The sequence below is a fragment of the Nicotiana sylvestris genome, chromosome 5 (assembly GCF_000393655.2).
Source record: "Nicotiana sylvestris chromosome 5, ASM39365v2, whole genome shotgun sequence".
NCBI lineage: Eukaryota > Viridiplantae > Streptophyta > Magnoliopsida > Solanales > Solanaceae > Nicotiana > Nicotiana sylvestris.
In genome coordinates, this window is record NC_091061.1 from 153,082,150 (window position 1) to 153,106,882 (window position 24,733).

The window sequence follows — 24,733 nt, forward strand, 5'->3', positions numbered from 1 at the left end:
TGCATAGTATAGCGTGAGTACATATATTATATATATATAAGCTATATTCGATACGGTATTACCTCATACACTTATACTTAGTGCATAGTATAGCATAAGTACATATATTATATATATAAGCTGTATTCGATACGGTATTACCTCATACACTAATTATACTTAGTGCATATTATAGCGTAAGTACATATTATATATATATATATATATATATATATATAAGTACATATATTATATATATATATATATAAGCTGTATTCGATACGGTATTACCTAATACACTTATAGTTAGTGCATAGTATAGCGTAAGTACATATATTATATATATATATAAGCTGTATTCGATACGGTATTACCTCATACACTTATACTTAGTGCATAGTATAGCGTAAGTATATATATTATATATATATAAGTTGTATTCGATACGGTATTACCTAATACACTTATAGTTAGTGCATAGTATAGCGTAAGTATATATATTATATATATAAGCTGTATTCGATACGGTATTACCTCATACACTTATACTTAGTGTATAGTATAGCGTAAGTACATATATTATATATATAAGCTATATTCGATACGGTATTACCTCATACACTTATACTTAGTGCATAGTATAGCGTAAGTACATATATTGTATATATAGACACACACGCCCGCTTTGTAGTACTATTCATCCCTTGTATTACAAAATTATTAACGACTTACATTTATATTATTTACATAGTAAACACAAAAGTGATTTTTAAATTTGACCATATAGAGACCAACTTTGGTCGCTAACTTTAAATGAATTTAATTTAGCGACCAAATGGTCACTAAATGTACATGAATTTAAATTAGAGACCAAATTTGGTCACTAAAATTTAATCAGATTTATTTATATTTTATATAATATTTAAATTAATAATAAAAATTGTTAAACGTTAGAACTGGGTCCCACATTGGCGACCAACTTTGGTCGCTAAATTTTGAATTATATTTATTTATATTTTATAAAATTTTTACATAAATATATATTTATTAAAATATTATAACTGGGTCCCACTTTAGCGACCAAAGTTGGTCGCTATCTTCTTATCCTTCAGTTAGCGACCAACTTTGGTCGCAAGTTTTAAATTATATATATTTATATTTTATAAGTTTTATAAAATAATAATAAAATTATTAAAAAAAATTGTGTGGGTCCCACTTTTGCGACCAACATTGGTCGCTAAACTCATTGTATCTTTGACCAAGCAAGTCTGACCAATCCAGTCAACAGTTTGACTAAATTTGCGTCCAAATAGCGACCAACTATGGTCGCAATTATTTCAAATATTCTTTTTATTATTTTCGGTAGTTTCGCGACCAACTTTGGTCGCTTTTCTTAACAGACCAAATTTGGTCGCCAATATTTGGTCGCTTTTTGGCCGAATTTTAGTAGTGGCATTTTTACACGGAGAATTGCATGAAAATATTTTTGTGAAACAACCTTGTGGTTATGTGCAAAGGAGAAATGAACAGAAAGTATATAAGTTAAAAAAGGCACTTTGTGGGCTTAAGCAAGCGCCGCGAGCTTGATACTGCCGCATAGAAGCTTATTTCATGAAGGAAGGTTTTGAAAAGTGTAACTACGGGCATACATTGTTCATCAAGACAAGTAAAGATAGCAAAATATTAATTGTAAGTTTATATGTTGATTATCTTATATTTACTGGCAATGATGAGTTAATGTTTGCAGAATTTAAAGGTTCCATGAAGCATGAGTTTGACATGACAGACCTTGGAAGAATGAGATATTTCCTTGGTTTGGAAGTTTATCAAAGATCAGATGGAATTTTTATCACTCAAAAGAAATATGCATTGGAGGTACTGCAAAAGTTTGGGATGGATAAAAGCAATTTTGTCCATAATCCAATTGTTCCTGGCTTTAAACTTATGAAAGATGCGGACGGGATCAAGGTGGATAAGACTTATTATAAGCAAATTATAGGTAGTCTCATGTATCTCACGGCAACTCGACCGGATATGATATTTGCGGTGAGCCTTATTAGCAGATATATGGAGAATCCCACTGAACTTCATTTACAGACGGCAAAAGGGGTGTTAAGGTATTTAAAGGAGACTGTTGAGTTTGGCATATTTTACAGGAAGGGAGGAGATGATGAACTTGTTGGTTACACTGATAGCGATTATGCTGGCGATTTGTAAGATTGAAAATCACATATGGCTATGTGTTTTTATTGAGCTCAGGGGCAGTATCTTGGTCTTCAAAGAAACAACCAGTAGTGAGTTTATCTACTACAGAAGCAGAATTTATAGATGCTGCTTCATATGCATGCCAAGCTGTTTGGTTGAAGAGGGTATTAGAAAAGTGCATCCCAATCAAGGCAAGACATCTATTATTCACTATGATAATAGTTCTGTAATTAAATTTTCAAAAAATCCAGTTATGCATGGTCGCAGCAAGCACATAGATGTGCGTTTTCACTTCCTGCGAGAACTCACAAAAGATGGCACTATGGAACTGGTTTACTGCGGTACAAAGGAACAATTAGCTGATGTGATGACTAAACCCCTCAGGTTGGATGTCTTCTTGAAGTTGCGAGAATTGTTGAGAGTTTGTTTTAAGTCTAAGATAAACTGAGTGCTCATAGCATTCAATTTAAGGGAGGAATCTTTTATTGTTTAGCTTCCTAATGTTATTAGAGTTCTTTGTTTATCGAGTTCGTCACGTCATCAGAACTTGTTAGACTCTAGGAAACATAGTTTTAGCTTTAGACGTCGGTTATGTAAGGCTATATATAGTCATATTTGTTTCAATAAAATCATCGAGTTCCTCCTTCATATTTCTTCTCTATGTATAAGTTTTCTTTGGTTTTCAACGTCAACTTATGGAATGCATTATTTTATAATTTTGTCTATAACAATCTCGGAATAACTAATCCAGACATAACTCGTTTCTCAACCAAATGACCCTTAGTGTTGTTATTGTCCCTGTAGCAAGGGCACTTGTCTTGTTCCCATGTCCCAGAAGGAACGAAACTCCTCAGATTAAATCCCACAATACTTCAAGCATATATCATGTCCTTCTCTCTTTGAACACCTAAGCTTACACTTTAAAATTTAAATCACAAAAATCTTCTAAAAATGCAAACCCATCTCTTTGTTCCTCGCATTTATATCTCGTACCTGCCCCTACGTACAGGCTAAATGGCTTTAGACCATTCTATAAACTACCACCTAACAGACAATGAACATACTGGAATACTTTTCATTCTCTTGCATTAAATAAATATAAGTACAAAAGAACTTCAATTGTAAAGGAAAATAATGAACATATTGGAATAAACTCAATAACTCAATGAATATATTACAAAAATATTATGACCATGCAAATTAGGTTTTTCTCAAATTCCTATACTAGTCAGCCAAGCTTTCACTTAAAAGTTAAAAGTGAATGACTATGATTTATGCAAATAAAATTTTACCAGGAATATAGCGCAAAGACATTTCATAGTGCCAAAAATATTCCCTCCACAAGAGGGATTGTTCTGACTTTATATTTTTACTGATAATGACTTTTGAGTATGAAGGAGTTGTCGTTCCCATTCAAAAGGTTAAGAGGTGTATAGTTTTTTAACCCTTAAAAATTAAGAGGATAAATTAAATTGTACTCACACAAAAAAAAAACACCAAGATTTTAATATGAAAACTCCTTTTGCCTTGGGAAAAAAATCATCAACCGATCGGGAGAAAAGTCATCCACTATCGTAAAAACATTTATACTAAATAGTAGTAAGTAAAATACTTAAAAGACTACTACATGTTTAAAAAAAATTATACTTAGTAGTACTAAGTAAAATACTTAAAAATCACTACACACTTAAAAGAAAAAACTTTCTTTTAATTTTCTCGCATCACTATAATATAGCTCACACTCTTTATTTGTTATCTAAGACTTTCCTTTTACGGTATCTGTAATATTCTCGCTCTTGTTTCTAATCATCTAATGTATCAACTGAAGAGAAACCTCCTATATTTATAGCAGTCGTGGCCTCCAACCACATATTCCATGCCTTGGCCAACAAAGATGAATTTTGTCCACAGAACTTGATCAGCAAAAATCATAGGCACATGCCATATTTATTTTGCTCTACAATGGATGGACCCCACATATTAATTTCAATTATTAAAAGAAGAAAAAAAGGTGTCCATGCCTAAAATCTCAATATATATAGTTTTTCTTCTCTGTGTTCACGGCAAGATGTTGAAGCTGCAATTTCCCCTTTTTCTCAATTGAAAATTCAGTTCGTTTCTAATAGAAAGGCTGCTCTTAGAGTTCTTGATATATCAGAGTTAGATTTTGATCACTCTAACAAGAGTGGTCAATTCAAAGATTAAGTGCCTTTTTTATCATTGGCGAAGTATTAATACAAAGTACAGCCACCAGATCAAAAGTAAGTACTGTAATTCTTTTGTTTCTTTCCCTTTCAAGAATATAATTCATTGTCTTTTAGTTATAAAGGGAAAGTTGAGTAGAGATGGGGTGAGTGGCCCATGAAAAGGAAAATGGACGTAATTGTTCCTATAGTTTCGCATTAATCAATGGGTACAATACGAATTCAAGTGGTCTAAACTTTTTTTAAGAGGGAAACCCGCATTCGCTACAACTTCTGTCACAGCCTTTGCCCTTCGGGTGATGGTGAGTACTTTGTGCGCACTTGGTAAACCTCCCCATGTGTAATATGCCTGCAAACCACACAGAGAATATAAACCGCACTAGGCAAGCCCTGTGCGACAGGCTCAACCAAAAGGCATTGAGGGGAGATTCGATCTCAGGTTATCCCTCCGAACCAATTGAGCAACCCCGAAGTGTAAGTGGTCTAAACTTAGGAAGCAAGATTTACGTACTTTTAACATATTCCAAACTTGTTATAGATTTGTAGTCCTATATATAATACTTAGATTGTTTTAAAATAGTAATTAAATAGCATTTTAAGATGTAGACATATATATAGTTTAACTTTTGGATCACTCTCATGTTAGATTTAATTCTTGAAATTTTATCGATAAAAGGTGAAATACGAGTAATAGATAAAAGAACATTATTGCTTAAGAAGATTAATTTTCGCAGCTATGTAAAACTATATTAAATAACTGTTTTAAATTAAAATTTCACATATTCTAAAATTACACGAAGAGTGTTGTAAGGTATAATATCTTTATTGTTAAGCAACACATGGTCAAAACTCAAATGTTTCGTACTTGAATCTACAAAGGTAGTATTGGTCTACTATTTGGGTAAACAGGTAGTATGAAATTTTTTTACTCTCCGTCTATACAAGTTAAAATCTTTTACTAAAAATTCATTTCAAAAGAGTTAAATTAATACTCACTATAGTATAAAGAATTTTTACATTATCATGTCACTTTTATTTATAGCAGCAGATGATCTGCCTTATTTTCAGCATTATAAATTATGAATCATAACTTGTAGATAGTTTTGAATGACCTGATAGTGTAAAAATATATCTGACGTTATACCATTTAAATATTCTAGTACTAGTTCTTCGTCTGTTGCTTCTCGAGAGGAGTTGAGGAGTAGAATTGAGTCATTTCATATGCTAGGGAAGGATGGTGCTTCCAAGAGTGACTCTGCAGAAAAGAAACTTTCATGGCTGCGTTCTCAGATCATTGGTGAAAATATCGATTTTGAGACACCCTTTGGGAAACGTAGGCTTACTTATGCTGATCACACTGCCTCTGGAAGATGCCTTCGCTATATTGAAAATTACATCACTGACAACGTCCTTCCTTTTTATGGTAAGTTTCCTTTAGTTCTTTCTATATATACCCCAAAATTTTTACACTGTCAGTAGTGTAATTTACCTTCTTGATTTTATTTTGTAAAGGTAACAGTCATACCAGTGACAGTTATGTGGGATACCAAACCACGAAAATAGTGAATGAAGCAGCAGCCTACGCGAAGAAATGCTTAGGGGGAGGAGAAGAAGATGCTATCATATTTTGTGGTTCTGGTTCAACTGCAGCCATTAAAAGGCTCCAAGAAGTCATGGGGATATCAGTCCCTTCAATCCTAAGAGAAAAAGTCCTCACAAAATGCTTCCGAAATGAAACAAAAGAGAGATGGGTGGTCTTTGTTGGACCTTATGAGCATCACTCCAACATCCTTTCATGGAGACAAAGTTTAGCAGAAGTTGTGGAGATTGGTTTGGATGAAAATGGTCTTGCGGATATTGAAGCTTTGAGAGCTCAGCTTGAGTTCTATAAGTCTACGAATAGGCCATTGTTGGGTTCATTCTCAGCCTGTAGTAATGTCACTGGAACTTACTCTGATACGAGAGCCATCGCTCGTCTTCTTCACAAAAATGGAGCTTATGCTTGCTTTGATTTCGCCACAAGGTATGTAACACCGTCAGTGTATAGAACTAACCCCTTATAACGTAACTATAATTAAATCTTTATGATAAAATATTACTTCGTAACCTGATTAAAGAAAATCGAATACCAATTGAAGTAGAGGGTTTCTTCAAACAACCAGCGGTAGGGACAATCATTCAATGATATTAAGCATGCTTCCCATATCTTCTGGAAAAACAAGTAGGCTATTTCTTTGCAAAACTATGCTCAATTTTATATGTAGCAATTCCAGCAAGATCTCAATGTGTTCGAGCTTGCTCCAGAGATGTATTAGAAATCATATCTTGGGACTGTTGTAAGGCTAAACAAATTGCTTCTGATCCACGAATAGAGAACTGTGTTAGTTGTAAGATGTAAATCCACCTGCTATCATAGGTTAAACTACATTTCTGGTTTACTGTATGCAACTTAAAACCTATTTGTTGTCCTATTTCCACTTTTTTTTAGTTTTGGGTATATATTCTTTAACCATTTGTTCTCATCATGCAGTGCCCCTTATGCAAAAATAGACATGAGATCAGGAGAAACAGATGGCTATGATGCTGTTTTTCCTTAGTCCCCACAAGTTTCTTGGAGGGCCAGGGACACCGGGAATCCTTTTAATGAACAAGGCACTCTATCGGTTGAGAACTTCACCTCCATCAACTTGTGGTGGTGGAACTGTTGATTTTGTCAACCCCTTTTATGAAAAGGTATGTCTTTTTATAAGCGGATACGCCTTAAATAGCGCTATAAAACTACCTTCCCCCCATAATTACTCACAAATAGCCACTTTTACAACTGCTATTTGAAAATACGCCACATTTCCAAAACTAGCCGAAATTTAGCCATTTTTATTGGGAAAATGATATTTGGAACAATAATTACACCCAACTTAAAGCAGCAGAGACTCGCCTCTTCATCTTTTCGCTTTTTTTGAACTTCAGGACACTGTCCAGGAGTTCAGGTTTTGTATCTTAAAACTCCAGGACATAGCGCTGGAGTTTGAAACTGAAGAACAAGCTACAAAGGGACATTATCCTAGAGTTCAGTTTTGTAAATTAAAACTCAAGGAAACTTTTGAAGCTGAAGAACAAGCTTTCCTCAGTCCATCAGAGTTGCTTTAGACTAAGATGCTAAGCTGCAGATAGCACTGAAACGGAAGCTAAATGAAATGAGCAAAAGAAGCTGGGATGACAAAACCAAATAAGTGGCTGCAGGTGAAATACTCAAATGGGTGCATTCTCATTTGTCAGAGTTGATAATTGTTTCAGCATAATATACTTCACTAGACACCCAAAACTAAAAAGAGAAAAAGAAAGGGAACAAACCATGGATCTTTATGTAAATATTGAGCAGCCAAAAAGAATTAAATGAAAGTCGTTGTTGGGAAGGCCCTGAAGCGCTTGGTGCCATTGCTTTTTATCGATGCAGTCAGAAAGTATTCTGGAGAAATTTTGAGGACACTGTCCTGGAGATTTAAGTTGCAAAAACTGAACTTCAGGACAGTATTCTATAGTTTCACATGCGCCCAAAAAGTGGTCAACACATGCTATTTTTACACCCTTCTCCACTTAAATAAAAGACTTGGTATGCGGCAGGGTTCGAACCCGTAACATGCGCCTAACCCATACGTCACGCATTGCACTCTTTACCCACTAGGCCAAAGCCATACCCACTAGGCCAAAGCCCTGAGGGCTGCTTTTGCTTTCTTTCTCTTAGTTACAAAAAGGCACTCTGCATGGGGCAACACCATATCATCCCGAATCTTTAAAGAACAAAAACTATAAATATCAAACTAGATTATGTAAACCAGACTAAACTTTTCTCTGGTTACAATAAAAAATACTGGAGAAGATAAATTATATAACTAATTGACACATCTAACTGTTTTTCTTCAGAAAATGTTTAGCTTTTCTGTTTATTTTCGTCTCTTTTCAGCTCAGCTCTAAGGATAGTTACTTGATTTTTATGGTACAATTACCAGGATACAATCTATGTGGAGAACATTGAAGAAAGGGAGGAGGCTGGAACACCACCAATCATCCAGAAAGTGAGAACAGCTCTAGCATTTTGGGTGAAAGAGTTCATAAGTCACAAAGTAATCGAAAGAATGGAGCACGGCTATATTCAACTTGCACTAGAAAGGCTTCTCCTGAACCCTAATATATGGGTTTTGGGAAATGTAACAGCGAAGAGACAAGCTGTGCTTTCTTTTCTCATTTATACCACAACTTACTCTTCATCAAGTGATAACAGTGGTGAAAACAACAAGCTTTACCTATGGAGAGAGACGGGAAACAAGAAAGATAAGCCTCTTCACGGCCGTTTTGTCGCTAAACTGCTTAATGACCTATTTGGTATCCAGGCTAGAGGAGGGTGTGCTTGTGCAGGACCCTATGGACATACCTTAATCAAGATTGATGAGCCTCAGTCGCTTGCCTTTAAAGCTGCAATCGAATTGGTGAGCCTACACTTTACACAAATGTATCTTAGGTAGTTCACTAAGTTTTCTACATGCCATCTCTATATGGAGGGCATATTTGGTTAATAGATTGTTGGGTACACTATAATTGAATTTCAAGGTTTAGACATTCAGTATTTATTTGACATTTAACAGGGCTATACTGGAGTGAAGCCGGGATGGACAAGGGTCAGTTTTCCCTACTACATGTCCAAGGAAGAATTTGAGTTCATTATAGCAGCAATAGAATTCATAGCCATTTATGGACAGAGGTACCTTCCAATTTACAATTTCAACTGGAAGAGTGGTGCTTGGACTTTCAACAAAAAGGCTTTCGAGGAGGCACTCATTGAGAAAGATGAGAAAGATCAAAATTGCCATTTTTGTGGCTCGCCAATGAAGGGATTGAACCTAGATTGCCACAACACAAAAGACAACAACCATGGAGAAGGCATCACAAAAGAAGGCCTAATTTGCAGGTATGTAAAGTACCTTGAGACAGCCAAGCGCATTGCTGGCCTCCTTCCCAAGTTCCCGCCTCAACGATCGATACCTGAAGAAATAAACCCTAATCTTGTACAATTTAGAGTCTGAAGATTGTAAATCACATTGCTGAACTTATACTATTGGAAAGAGAATGCTTGTTCTCATTCTCCAATATGATTCTGCAGTTGTCTAATATTTGGTAGGGTAAATACAAGTGTTATTATATGTAATAAACTAGAAGAATAAGATGGCCTAAACTATATTTTAAAGATTTTCTTTTTTCTTATGATTGTTATGAAATTCATGTTTAATCCATTAGAAACAGAATGTTCATTCTCATTGTTGGAAAAGATCGTGTCATTGTCTAACATTTAGTTGGACAAATAAACTAAGGAGAATATGGATTAAACTAGGAAGAAGAGATTATTTTGAAGATTTAGGTACCCCCAGAGGCAATTTACTAAGAGATTAAACATTTTTTGCTCCTGATTCCAATATATCATTATTTGTTTACAAAGATAAATACTGGAAAAAAAATTGGTGTAAGAGGGATTGAGGAGTGTGAGAGATGGACAAGAAAAGGCCATATTGCATATGTACCAAGATACTTAATCACTAGTCTAATGTACAAAAATTGAAAGCTTAGTTACCACCATAGCTAAAATGGCCAACAAATAATCAGGAACAGAGAAACTGAAGTTGAATAAGATGGTTGAAAATATATGATTTCAGGCATTTAGATGACTGAGAACAAGAGAGACCTGCTGGCTGGAAGCAGACAAGAAGTAACCCCTTTATTTTCTCACTCTGGTTCTAGAACTGCATATACACTCCGGATATGGATTTTGGTAAAATGGCTCTTCCAGTCTTGATCTTGCTCGACCTTTGACTCCCGGGGGAGCACCAGCTCTTTTTCTTGGAGCGCCTTGCCTATAAATTGCAATATGTGTAATTTATTAATTATAAGTCAGGAATTTATCAGTTATCAAGCAAACTTTAACATGGTTGTAATTGTTGAAGGCTTTACAATTCCCTCCAAAACAGTTTACAACCGGTTGTTGTTTACTAGGTACATAAGTTTCCTGGAAACAGGTTGAAAAGCCTTTAAATCAAGAAGTTTTTGAAATGATTAGTCTTGCTCGACCTTTGACTCCCGGGGGAGCACCAGCTCTTTTTCTTGGAGCGCCTTGCCTATAAGTTGCAATATGTGTAATGTATTAATTATAAGTCAGGAATTTATCAGTTATCAAGCAAACTTTAACATGGTTGTAATTGTTGAAGGCTTTACAATTCCCTCCAAAACAGTTTACAACCGGTTGTTGTTTACTAGGTACATAAGTTTCCTGGAAACAGGTTGAAAAGCTTTTAAATCAAGAAGTTTTTGAAATGATTAGTTGAAACGTTTTTCTTTGGAAATACTTTGACAAGATTCCAGCTTTAAATTAAGATTTCTGCTGCTTGAATCAGAATGATCTAATATCTAATACCAGAATGTGAAGAGCACGTGGTAGGATTAAAATGTGAAAGAATATAGTATCAAACCCAAAATCTTACAACAATGGGTGAAATAATCCCAAACCGTTACAAATCCCTTGGAAAAACCATCTAAAACTGACATGGGATGGTATTTATCTGTAACATCATCTTGCATGTATAACCCAGATTTACGGGTTTAGACGTGTACTGAAGATAATTTATTTTTTGGCTTTTCTTGTTTTTTTCTTTTCCTGTTTTCTCTCGAGTCTCAACTATATTTTAAGGAGCTCACAGAGGTTCAACAGGAAAAAGAGTGGACTTGAGATGAGCGATAAGCTCAAGAATCTAAGAAAGGGGGTCTGAAACAGAGAGAGAGAGAGAGAGAGAGAGAGAGAGAGAGAACAAGCTCAACGGACTGAGATGCTGACATAAAGCAGGAGTTAGTAGCTTGATCGATTGCGTTGAGAAAGAAGTCCAAAGCAATAAAATAAAGAGAACAATAAACAACTGGTCAGAGTGCAAAGAAAATGATTATGAGAGAGGAGCTATACGTGAGATAACGAACTTAACAAATTTTGGTGCTCATACAATGTGAAAAAAATCTAAGTTTTCTTGGACCTATACGTGAGAGAACGAGCTTACCAAATTTTGGTGCTCATATTATGTAAAAGAATCTGAGTTTTGACCATTATGAACCCCTTAGAAGCTCTTGCACAATCGATGTGGGAGGTTATATATCTCCCAACATAAAATTATTCTTTAACCAGGAATCTAGTAGCAGCCAATGCCAGAGTAAAGTCCCTTGGTTCAATTCCTGAAGTTATTACTCCCAGGGCCCATGGTTGCATCCAAGTAACAGAAACAGAGAGAAAAAACTTTCGACAGAAACAATTACATGAATAAGTGCAAGCGATAATGTGAGTATCCATTGCGTATGTATTATCACCTGTTCTTATGCAAATGCTTGACAAGATGTGAAAATGATGGTCCTTCAAGCTGACCAGCTTCCAGGTTATCAAATATTTCAACTAAGCCTTTCCTGCATAATTTAGCAATTACGTTGCTTTAAATATGTAGATGAAGAGTCCAAGGCCACAAAACTTAATCCAACTTGCGCAATTTCAAAGTTTTAAGGACTTCTATATGACTCTTCCCTATAAGAATGCTAAGCTGTTCCCCAATAGCACCTCCAACATGCCAGTCAAGATGAACTTTCATGTTACCATAGCACTCCCTGATTTGTAGGTGAATTTTTCAACTATTTCTATCCCATGTACTCATAGCCTCTTTGTGAAGCATTTAAATAAAAAAGAATGGTTGATTTGTGCCCTAAATGAAGGCACTGGTAACACCTCAATAAAGAAAAATTCCAAGCTTAGCAGTGCTAAAAGAAAACTTGAAAAATCACCCTTCTAAAATTGATAAAATCAAACAAAAAAATCACTTGCAAACCACACGAACTGAAACTCTATACCAACCAAAAGCAACAGCAAAATTTCATTAATTACTTGAGTACCTGTCAGGAGTGATTGTTTTTTGGTGGCCTAAGAATCTGCGGTGCCCCTCAACTGCTCTTGCCATATTACCTGAGTGAGATGGAATGAAAACATCACTCTCTACAGAGATGAGATAATCGAGTGCTGCAGTTTGTGAGGCATGATTGGCAAACCCTCTCAGTTCTTCTGGCGTTGCCAGCATTTCCTGCCATCAGTAAGACATTTGGTTTGGTAGGTAGAATACACTATTTGTGAAAGAAATTAACTTCGAGCTGCATGACTGACAGAATGATAAGGTGCAGGAACAAACCTTGAAAATAACATTAGGAAAGTGAGATGTGAGCTCTGAGAGGTGAGTGTTACCACCATAAATTTCTCCAGCAGCAATATAAATCAATGTTGACGGAGGATAACCAAGAGCCTGAAGAAATAATCCAACCTCCTTCGGAGTGAGAGGGCAGAAACCATCAATTCTCTGTTCAGTTGAGTTGATAACCTTAATCTTCCAATGATTTGTATTCTCTCTAGTCATAGATGAGTAACATTAGATAGTACATAACACATTGGTTGTCATTCTAAAGATCATTGCTACAAGCCTACAACTGAAGAAAAGGGAAAAGATCTAAGCAGAGTCCGCCCTCTTACAAGAAACCATGAAACCAGATGAATTGGAGCAGTTGCTTTGATGTTAAATAAAATACATAGATGACATTTTGACATGCATAGTATAGTATGTGTCTCACAGAGCCTGTGTATGAGTAAGTTGTACAGAAGAAGAGCTTCTGAAATTTCACAATTCAATCTGAAGGCTCTAAATATCCTGTGTTAGAGAATACACTTGTCCTCGTGGTTGTGTAAGGATTTCCAAACGAAACATAAAGTCCTAGGCCACTTCACTCATTGACGTAAGGTTTTTGGTTGGATGCCCAGATTCTTTCAAAATAGTACCAGAGAGGCAACAAATTTTACCGCCACCCATTATTGAAAAGAATTTTTACGTGCTTGCACTATGAAAAAGAATCAGGCCCGCACGTTAGGGGATGTGTTGAAGACATATTTAAGTAAATTAAAAGTGTGATCTCTCTAAAAGCTTAAGTTTTTAGACGAGATGGTCACACATTTCAACTTAATATCGGCGCCAAACTCACTCCAGTTATTGTGTCTCTCAATGTTGGACCCCCATATTATGTTGTCCACGCTCCAATTGGCAGGCTTAGGTGTGTGGGGTTTTAAGTGTCTCATATTGGTGGAAGTATAGGTTGTTTGTCTCCTTATAAGGTTTTCGGCAATCCTACCTCATGAGCTAGCTTTTTAGATTGAGTCAGGCCCAAGGTCGATTTCTTTACATGGTATCATAGCAAAACTTTGGTGAGCCCGTTTGCATAACCGCATTCTCTCTTCTAGTTTATTGCTCTGGGCTTCTCTCCCTCAACTCAACCTATGGAGTTGCGCTGTGCTTCTCTCTCTTTATTCAGCCCATTGAGCTACAAACTTTGCTCGGCCCACTTCTTAGCCTGCTGAGCCTACTATCCTCTTAGTTCCAGCCCACTCTTTAGACTGTTGAGCCTAATCTCTCTCTCTATACATTAGGTCCACTCTTAAATCTTCTTAAAAAAAAGGGACAAAATTCAGTGCACGGTTAAACGCAACAACGGGGTTACACATGCAGGAAGGTGTTAAAGAATACACTTGCCCTCATCTGTTATGTAAGAGTTTCCAAAGGGGTTTATAAAGCCTTAGGCCACTCCATCCATTGCCTTAAGATTTTGGGTTGGATGCTCGGATTCTTTCGCAACCTGTATGTATAAACTTGTGATCAAGGAACTTGCCGCTCCTAAATAACCTACAAGCCATGATTGTGATCAAGGAACTTGCCCTCCTTCATGCAAATAATCATTAATACAATGAACTTAATTTAAGGCATATATTATAGGAAAATCACGACAAAATATGATAGTGATAATGAGAGAGTTATAGATAACCTCCCTTATACAAATAAAAATAAAGAGTTACAGATAACCTCATCACGCGAAGCTCCTCCGCTTCTGCATCAGTAAGACCGTACGTACAGCCAGTAAAAGATAGCATGTCCTTCTCATATCTCAAATGAGAGAGTTATAGATAATCATTAATACAATGAACTTTTTTTTTATAGATAGCATGTCCTTCATGCAGATAATCATTAATACAATGAACTTAATTTAAGGCATATATTATAGGAAAATCACGACAAAATATGATAGTGATAATGAGAGAGTTATAGATAACCTCATCACGCGAAGCTCCTCCGCTTCTGCATCAGTAAGACCGTACGTACAGCCAGTAAAAGATAGCATGTCCTTCTCATATCTCAAATGGAGTGCAACATATCTACTTGCTCTTGTTCGGAGCCGGTTCACAAGCTTCTGTAGTTTCATCATATGTATTACCAAACCCTAATTAATGAGGAATTCTAGTTGGAGACCTTACAAATGAGATCCAAAACATAAAAGGATGTAGATAAACTTGTATTTAGGGGGAGCAAACGGGTGGATCGGGTCGGATATGGGCGGGTCGAAAACGGGTAATGCAAAAACGGATACAATATCTGGCCCGACCCAGATTTAATACGGACAAAAAACGGGTTAACCGGCGGATCATATGGATATCCATGCCTCCTTGAATATGATCACTTTTGGAGAATTCCTAGTCTCCCAAAATTGAGGAACCCCCAATTTAAGGCTATACAAATGTATAAATTAAACCCATTAGTTATCCGTTGGTTATCCATTTTCTAAGTGGATATTATGGTTCTTATCCATGTATGACCCGTTTTTAAAAAGTTCAATATCCAACCCATTTTTTAATGGATAATATGGGTGAATAACTGTTTTCTTTTAATCATTTTGCCAGGATAAACAGGCATGAGAATCCTACACCTAATATACAGCATATTTATTTCATAATTTGAATGCCATTCTTAATCAAGGAGATCTGGACACCAAAAAAATTAGTGGAAATACCATAGCCAACAAAAAGATCCAGTGTAGTGTGACTATCCAAAAGGGGATTGCAAAACTACATACTCCCTCCGTTTCAGTTTATATGACGCAATTTGACTTTAAGGGGGGAAAGAAGATTTTTGAAACTTGTGGTCTTGAAGGTTAAAGGGTAAAAGCCTTGTGGGACCATAACATTTGTGCGGCTATAAAAGCTTCTCATAAAGGGTGAAATGGGTAAAATTAAAAGTTTAAAGTTAGATTATTGCCAAATATATGTGTCGCTTTTTTTTTAAACGGAGTAATAAGAAAAGTCTATCATACAAATTGAAACGAAAGGAATAAGTGTTTCTGGTGTGACCAGAACAACTAGTCCAAAACTGTAAGCAAATTTCTCAAATGATTGTTCTAACCTTTCCAAGTCTCTCAATAGGAGGAGAGAAGCGGAGAGCATTATATAGAGCACGACATCTTAATCTCTGAATATCAAGAGGCAGTTCATTGTTTGCAAGGCGAGAATCAGATTTAGCAACATGAATTACCTGCAATTAAGATGCAATAAGCCAATTTTCAATTTCAGACATATAATTTGCTAGAGAAGACAAAAGAAAATTAGGATCAAGTCCCCCGAACAAAAGGAAATGGAAATAGAGACTCTTTGATTATGGATTATATTGATAATATCAACATAATAAACTGATAAGGTTAATAAAACAACAACTCAAATCCCCTCCAGGATTTGATAATTTTGGGATTAAATGTCATCTCTCTGACATCTCATAGCAGCTGATAATTTTAGAAGGGCTTTAATAACTGACTATCGAAAAGAAAGTTATTTTTTTCTTGCCTAATAAATTCCAATGGTAAATAACAGCCTTCCATGTACAACAAGGAATCGAACTGATAAATATTCGCAAGTTTTTGGTAGTAATGCATCCATATGTTAGGACCACCTCGAGTCAAGCATTGGCAGTGATATAATACACTTGAATTTTTTTTTATTTTCTGCTAATAATGGGTGAAGATGTCCCTTATTTTCCATTGAATTGAATAAGATAACCGAAGGTTATTTATCATATTAGTTGTTTGAAAAGAGACACTATCTTACATGGTACAACAAGAAAAACTGAATCGCTACGACCACCATGAACACTACTAACATGTTGAGCATATAGATATATAATACAGTTCAACTAGAGAACACATTATCATAATAACTTCGCCAACAACATCATGTTCCATGGTCGTCCATTTAAATATTAACAATTTCCCTTGACAGCAAGCAAGGGCAACAAGGTAGCAACAATTTCTTGTTTTGGGTCCATTGCAAGAGAGAGGTTAAGATAATCTACTTTTAAGAAGAAGGTGATAGGAATAAGATTACATGCCTGATGCTCCTTCCACAATTGTGTCATTTCTTCATAGTAACCCACTCCTGACCATGACGTAAAGTGCTTCCTAGCTCGAGGTAATGATTCTATTTCTTTGGGAAGCTCTTTAATAATCCTGAGGTCCCCTTGTAATGTTTCAATGAAATGGTTCTCATCAAATATATCTGAAAATGTACTGTACATTAGCCCATTAGAACAAACAAGAGTAAGTATGTTTAGATAAAGTGAAAATAAAAAAGAATTGCTAGAGATTAAAGCACTCATCAGCATTCTAGAAGAAACAAGAAAAGGCCACAAACAGTCTCAGGCAATGCATAAAAACATTTCTAAAAGAAAGACAAGCAATGTAAAGTTGTGAGAGACACAGTAAAGAACAAAATATGACCTTGAATCTTGCCAGAACGATCGCTTGTCCAATTGAGGAATTACCAAAGTTGCATTCATTACGTGTGCCACTGCCACCATGTCAGCTATCTGTAAGTAAAAAGAAGAAGAAAAGCAAATTGACACATTAAGACTGAAGGGAAAAATTCATCAACTTACAAATATTTGGACATATTTGCCTAAAAAATGGGCATGACCATGACCACAATGATATTAATAATGAGATGTGACTACATCCACAATCAACAACATGAAAGATTCGCGAGTCAGCTCTCTACAAGTCATGATATAATCGTCTTATCAACGAAACAGCAAATTAGCAAAACTTAGAAGCTTACTGGACACTAGCTCTTAGAAATTCAGTTGAGACTATATCTTTCACCAAAAAGTAAATCTTGTATTATTTTCCAGCTGTACTTCTCCAATAAAAACTAAATTCTCTTACCAATCATGCCAGGCTTTGTCTTATCTTCTATTCAGCTATTTTACCCAAAACCAATATAGAATTTATTCAGTTATTTTGCCACAACTTCGTATGAGACTGTTTTTCTTGTTAACTTCTCTTCTCCCTTTATCTATGGATGCTACTTCCTAACATATAATTCACTCCAAAACTGTGAATAGACTTTAACCACATTTCCAAGCTGAAGGTTTCTAAATAGCTCATCTTCAATCATGTCAATATGTTAAATGATACCCCAGGAATCTGCACAGAATCATATACAAGCTACCACATGTCCACTAGCATTTCCAAGGTGGGCTGATCCAAAATGTTTAGCTTGTTTAACCGTAGCCCGAATAGAACAAAAGCTATTCCGTTGAAATTTGTGGTTTAAAACAAGAATTATTTTGTGTTGCACAGTTGGGTCTACAAGAATGGGAAGAGAAGTCCAGGCGTCGAAGTTTGCACCTCTAGACATTATGTGGGTGATATGGAAAGAGAGAAATAGCAGATTTTGAAGGGGGTGAGCTAGACGTTGTAGAGTTGCAAAATAGTCTTTTTTCTCTAGTTTATTTTTGGTATACCTATGAGCAGGGGCGGATTTAGAGGGGCGCAAGGGGGTACCCGAACCCCCTTCGCCGAAAAATTACACTGTATATATAAGGCAAAATCTGTTTTTTACCTCTATATATTAAGTTTTGAACCCCTTTAACACAATCCAAAAGTGTAGTTTAGTGGTCAAGGGGGTTCAAAATCTACATAAGGTCATGGGTTCAATTCCCACTAGCTACAAAAAAAAATTTTGAACCCTCTTCGTGGAGATCCTGCCTCCGCCACTGCCTATGAGGTATCTATTTGTATAGATGATTTGGTTTCCTTTGTCGAGAACCATATTTCAGTGTAGGTTCTCTTTGTTCTGTATACAGCTTGTATATGGGGTTCTCCCCTTCTTTTAATAAAATTATTTACCTTATCAGGAAAAAATACAAGAATGATTATGTAACATACAGAAAACGGAAAATAGAAATAAAAAAAGATCGAACTTACACCCGTCCTCATTTGATTTAATCCACCATTACTTTTAACAGTCAAGTAGCGATTCCATCCTAGAGCAGCTGGATAAGAAGGATAAATTCTGCATAAGACTTTCGAGCGGAAAAAAGTTGTGGCACATAGAAATTTCATATTGTGCCTGAGGTGGTACAGGTCAAGGAGATTGAGAGAGAGAGAAAGCAGAGGAAACAGCACAGGCATGATATTTTTCTTTTATGACCGAGAAATCTGCTGTTTCAGCTTTGAATCAGCACATGCATGAACTGATAGCACCATAAGAGTAGATAGAAAAGAAATTGTTTCCCAAAATAACTATGAACTCCCCCTCTCCCAAAAAAAGAAAAATCAGGAAAATCGAGATCCTGAGAAAATCCAGATGAGTATCTCCTTTATAGAACATAGAAAAGCGTTAGTGCCCCCAAAAGGAAATGGAGATACTATTTCCAGTTTAAGTTGCAGGTAGCAGAAGAGGCACAAGCTATTCTAATAGAGTTTAACCTTTATATCTCACAGTTGGCTTGACGCATGGATGTAAACCATGGCTGTGTGAAGCTTCCCAGACAGAATTATCTGCATTCTGCAAAAGACAAAAGGAGACATTCTCACTACCAGGAGTCTATAACAGTTATCATTACGAGAGCTAGTCACTGATGCAAGCAAGACACCAAACACTACGCAGACACAACTCCAAGCATTTTCAAACTGGCCGGACAAGTTACACCAAGGACAAATGAAAAATATTCCTTAAGATTCTAATTTATCTGTTATACAAGTACATAATTTACATATTCACTCTTTGTATATAAGTTGGAGGAAATAAGTTGAATAGGGTTGACCCTAAAAGAAATAAAACTGATAAGCAGAGGAAAGGACGAAACAATCCCAAAGCAAAATACATGTGGAAACTAATTAAAAACTCATTCCTTAGAACTACAAACATGTATACTTGAAATATCTAGCTACCATAATGCTGATGAATCCTGAAACGAAATTTCTCAGCAACTATCCCAGTACAAAGAAAAATCATAGAAATGGAAGAGAGAGATAAAAACCAATAGCATGACACAAACTTGTTATTTTCCTTTCTTTTCCAAAAGGCTCCTTATCATTCTTCAATTGCTTATTTTGCAGGAAGCACTTAAACAAGTACAATTAAGACAAGCCACAAATATACAAAAGGTGAAATACATAAATGGCCCCTTTATAGCTATATGTTGTCCACAACGACCAAATAGACACCTCAACTGACCGTATTACCAATTACACACTTCTTCCCGACTGAGGTGAGACCTCGTGAACCCCTCACGCTGACATGGCAAAGTGTGCTTTATATTCACATTTGAGTGAAACCCTTAAAATTAAGTTTTTTTCTTTTTCTTTTTTAAAATTAACCTGACTTTATGTGAACCCCACTTACCTTCATTTTCACACTTCTCCTTCTTCAATTTTTTCACCTTCGATTATAAGTTACGAAATCTATTTTTGTCATTTATGAAACCAAGTTTTGTCATCTAATCATTCTCACAGTGTCTGATTATAAGCTATAAAGAAAAGGAAAATAGATTTGAAAGAGGATTAATTAGGGTGGAAAATGGAGGTGGGAACTGAAGGTGACAGTGGGGGGACTTGTTGGCCAGGAACAGAGTCGTTGTCGCCGGATATGTTGTTGTAGTTGTCTACTGCTGCTTTGATGCTTTAAATCTCTGACCTTTACGGGCTTGACCGCTGTTGATTTAATTTTGTTATTTCCAATTTGTTATTATTTCTACTGGATATTTTATTTATTTGTGGGGATACTATGATGTATTCATCTCAGCTCGCCTCATTTGTGTATGTAGTTGTTCTGTGAGCATTCATATATCCACCAAGAAAATTTGACAATGACATATGGGCATTGACGAGATCAGAGAGCTTTTGCTCGTGTAATCTCTTGCGTACTTGGGTTGTAGGAGCTCTGTCAATTCAAATTTTTGGTCAGTCCGGTGAGACTCCATTTTTGCAGGCTGGGAACTCGCCGGAATTTTGGATTAATTTTTTGGTTGTTTTTTTGTTTTATTAATTACAAATTATACTTGTCGTTCTTTAATTGGTTCATTTGATATGTCATTGGCAAGTGTAACTCACGCAGATGTTTTGCTGCACCCGGGTGTTTATGTGATACACTTAAGCCACTTGAATGTTTTGACCGATCTATCTGATCGTTGAGGACAACTTTTCTTTTGATAAGGTAAATAATTTTATTAACAATTAGGAACTAACCCCTTATACAAGCCGTATACCAAAAAAAGAGAACTTACAAAATAAAGGGGTCGTTTATGTATTTCGCCTATACAAAATAAAGGATCACACATAAGGCACTTATTTTACCCTTTTAAGGTACCAAAACCTGTTCACACTATTTCATAAAATTTAAGGAGTAAAGCTCATCCTATAATTTGAAAAAATTTAGGAACTAAAGCCCTTGTTTACTATCACAAATGTGGTCTCTTTTTCTTTCTTTTTTCTTAAAACAAATTGAAATTTCACTTCATATAACAAACAGAAATAAAACTTGAAATCTATCCAACATATTGTTGGATAAAAAGAATTGTGATAGGTCGATGGCCAGCATAAAAATAGTTTAATCGTGATGAATCCTATGGAAACTGAACATAATGGATTAAAACTATTCATCCAGTTCATCATAACAAATTTGGAATTGAGGCGTAACTGATTGATTGAATATTCATTGCCTTTCTTGCCCCTACACTTTCTTGTTGATAATTCAAATTTCTTGTTGTGTTGTGCCAAGGAAAGCAAGCAAATACTGAATCAGAAAGCTCTTACCAAATTGAAATGTGAAGACACAAGATAAGCATAATTGCCACAAGGCCTCTTTACATACTACCAATTTCAGTTCAATGTTAGGTTATCACCATTAGGCCTCTTTCTTTAAGTTCAAAATATGCCCATTTTGCCTTGTTTTTTTCCTTTATATCGTTTACCCATGTTAATCCAAACTAGGAGGTCCAAAAACTATGTCAATCCACAAAAGCATTAAGTAGGAAGATAACAAACTTTCATTTTTTATGACGAGTCGCAAGATAACAAACTCAGGAGAAAGCATTTCAAAGGTATCCCATACAAGCGAAACCAACTGAGAAACTAAAGAATTTCAACAGAGACAGGTAAGGTTTTCTAAGTCTTAAAGTGTCTGCAGCATTGTATACATACATAAATAATGTAATCTGGACAAAACAAATGAATTAGAATGTTAGCTTGCAACTTACTTAGCACTTGAACTAAGTTAGCTTGCAACATCACTTGCGACTTAGGGTAAGTTGACTGGCAGAAAGTTGGCTAGCAACTTGATTCAATATTAAATAAGTTGATTTGCAACTTGATTACTACTCAGAGTAAATTGGTTCACAACTACTAGCTTACTGTTTGCAACATAATTGGCTGAGAATGAACTTTATAAGAAAATATTAGAGAATGAAGTGTTAAGATACAGTTTGATTAAACATAATTGGATGAACCACCTAAATCCTTGTGCCTCTATTTCTATTATTATTGTCATATTTTGTTTTCCTGTGTCAAACAAATGTAATTTAGCTCCAAAATGCTGACCACCAATTTCAATCCAAATAAGAAGCTAAAATTCTCAGAAATTTAACAAATTATCCAGATGCTTTGTCGTCCAAATTACAAAAAATCAGCACATATCACCCAATTCACAAATACAAATAAATGAATAAAAAGTATATAACAGACCTCTTCGGATTCGGGCTCCTTCTTCTCCGATATTACGAGAGGATTTCTATCATCTTCTGATATATCTTTAGAATAGAAAAAGAAAACGAATATTGAGAAAACAAAGAGGAGGAAAATGTAGAGAGTGATTGAGAAATGAGATGTTCTTCTTGTTGTCCTATGGCCTCTGTTCACCATTTTTTTCTTAAAAAAAATCGAAAGAACTCTGCTGCTATATTTCTAGGCTGATCAATGGCTGCATAATTTAGGATTATGTTGCTTAAACTTTAAGGTATCAAATTGTGGGGAATTTATTGGTTTAGGTTGGGATTCAGATTCAGTGTTAAGAGTTGGAAGACGATATCAGGGGATGTTTAAGTTTGAGAAAATTGCATTTTTGCACCCCCCCCCCTACTTTATAGATAATTCTTAGATTGCCCGGATTTCTTACACCTGGTGCATCTCAGCTCCATTTCTTCTTCTTCTTTTTTTTCTTTTTTTAATCAAGGAAATGTAACATGAAATATATAGTGCATGTTTTACAAATTAATATATCTATCTATATCTATATTATTATACTAAAAGCACGAAGGCCCTTAGCGAAATATCGCTCGCCTTTTTTACCCTTTAAAATAAATTTTATATTAGACAAAATAGCCATTTAATTACTTATTAGGAGTATTAAATCAACTAAATTTTAACTATTAAAATCTAATTTCCTTATTTAGACTATGTAGGAATCTAATATATAAGGTCATTAAATCCCACGAAAATAAAAAGTAGCTTCGAAATACCCTAACAAATCACCAAAGCATAATTCCCCCAAGAAAGTTCATGATTGCAGAAAAAAGTCAAAGATTTATAGTCTGGAACCCTCAACAACATAACAAGGCTGGTGCAAAAAAAGAAGCATATGAGTTTTGCATGTCCGAAAGGCCTTCTAGCTCAGGTTCTTCCAAATGTCCACAGAAGTATCTTTTGTTTTATTTTGTTTTCAAATTTTAATTGGCCAAACTTATATTCAGAGAGCAGTTTCCATGATTAGTAGCTAATTGTAGAGTTTTCTTTCAAATAGTCGTATAGGGGTAGGTGCCATTCTCCTTTTTATATTTTTGAATAAACAGTTATTTATTTGATAAATGTAATCCGTGTATATATTTCTTTAGAACGGGAGTGTTGTTATAGATAGGCTATATTACTACCTAAACTAATTATATTCATTAGCTTCCGACCAAAAAAATATGTTCATTAGCTTGGAACGAACGTATTGTTTGTCTTTTTTATCTTTTAAATACATAATTCATATTGGACAAAATTATAATTTAATTACATTCCTAATATGTAGGATTTTATAATTGATTGCATTCCTAATATTTAGGACTTTGTAAGAAATTCTAATACTTGGAGTGTTAAATGAATAATATTATTTATCCGCGTTTAGATCTTCTTGAAGTTGTAAGCATATTAACAACAAAAATGAGCAACATTATTATTTTTCCAAGTTTAGTTCTTGTAGAAGTTGTTAAACCAAGCAAATTTTTATCATGGATAAGGAGTGCAAAGTTTATACGTGAAATAATGGGTAATACTTTAGAAGTTATCCCTCCCTTGAAATCACCTAAAATATTCGTTAAATCTTTATATTGGACTTTAAAATCAATTAATATTTTATTATCTAATATAATTTTTTTATTTCAACAATGTAACATTATTGTAATTCCTTTCATAGTATTATATATGAATATAATAGCCTATTTTAGAAGAAAATTTATTTGAGTTGTGTTTCTTCTATACAATTTTTTATTGATTGACGTGAGGCTCACGTGCAACGCACGTACACAAAGACTAGTCCTATATTAAAAGCACGAAAGGCCTTTAACAAAATATCATTCGCCTTTTTTACTCCTTTAAAATATAATTCACATTAGACAAAATAGTCATTTGATTATCCTAATATTTAGGACCTAAAAATTCATTGAAATTTGATTATTAAATCTTTACTTATTTAAACTAGGTTCCTAATTTTTTTTTGCCTTAAATAAATGATTAAGAAGTCAATTATTTAGATCATTAGTACAAATTTTGTACCCGTTCTTTTCGAGTAATTTCTATATGGCAATTGGAAGATGACTGTACTTTACAATGAGTAAGTTTTTAGAAGCATTTTTTTACTTAGTATTTGCAACAATGTATATTAATTTTATCGTAATTAAGTGGTAAACAAAAATTAAAAACTATTAAACATATAGGAAAATAACATTTCACTTAATTTTGTCTTCTTCAATCAATCCAGACTATTATAAAAGTACGAAACTTAAACACAAAATTAGTCGACCTTTTCATCAAACAAAATAAATTTTACATTGAATAAAATTAATGTTTAATTAATATTTTTTATATTTAGGACATTAAAATTATCTAAA

At 34.9% G+C, this 24,733-nt stretch overlaps 2 protein-coding genes and 1 pseudogene across 2 annotated transcripts; 2 read left to right on the forward strand and 1 right to left on the reverse strand.

The window, feature by feature from the left end:
- The first annotated feature begins 1,590 nt into the window (after positions 1-1,590).
- Positions 1,591-2,196, forward strand: LOC138869508 (uncharacterized mitochondrial protein AtMg00810-like). The gene has a single exon (XM_070147128.1). The coding sequence runs from the start codon at positions 1,591-1,593 to the stop codon at positions 2,194-2,196; it is 606 nt and encodes a 201-aa protein (XP_070003229.1).
- Positions 2,197-4,236: 2,040 nt separating this feature from the next.
- LOC104237062 (uncharacterized) lies at positions 4,237-9,641 on the forward strand (annotated as a pseudogene).
- Positions 9,642-9,814: 173 nt separating this feature from the next.
- Positions 9,815-22,681, reverse strand: LOC104237060 (O-fucosyltransferase 38). Its single transcript, XM_070174720.1, has 11 exons — positions 22,332-22,681; positions 19,077-19,155; positions 18,573-18,640; positions 17,085-17,173; positions 16,697-16,874; positions 15,722-15,850; positions 14,599-14,735; positions 12,641-12,854; positions 12,351-12,535; positions 11,781-11,873; positions 9,815-10,288 (listed from the first exon to the last, which is right to left on the reverse strand). The coding sequence occupies exons 1-11, from the start codon at positions 22,506-22,508 to the stop codon at positions 10,153-10,155; spliced, it is 1,485 nt and encodes a 494-aa protein (XP_070030821.1). The 5' UTR covers positions 22,509-22,681; the 3' UTR covers positions 9,815-10,152.
- Between the last annotated feature and the right edge of the window lie 2,052 nt (positions 22,682-24,733).

Coding starts and splice junctions, on each gene's coding strand:
- LOC138869508 (XM_070147128.1), top strand. CDS start 1,591: ATGAAGGAAGGTTTTGAAAAGTGTAACTACGGGCATACATTGTTCATC.
- LOC104237060 (XM_070174720.1), bottom strand. CDS start 22,508: ATGGTGAACAGAGGCCATAGGACAACAAGAAGAACATCTCATTTCTCA. Junction 12,855..14,598: donor GAGGAGCTTCGCGTGATGAG/GTTATCTATAAC, acceptor ATCTATGACTAG/AGAGAATACAAATCATTGGA. Junction 10,289..11,780: donor AAGCATTTGCATAAGAACAG/GTGATAATACAT, acceptor TGCAATTTATAG/GCAAGGCGCTCCAAGAAAAA.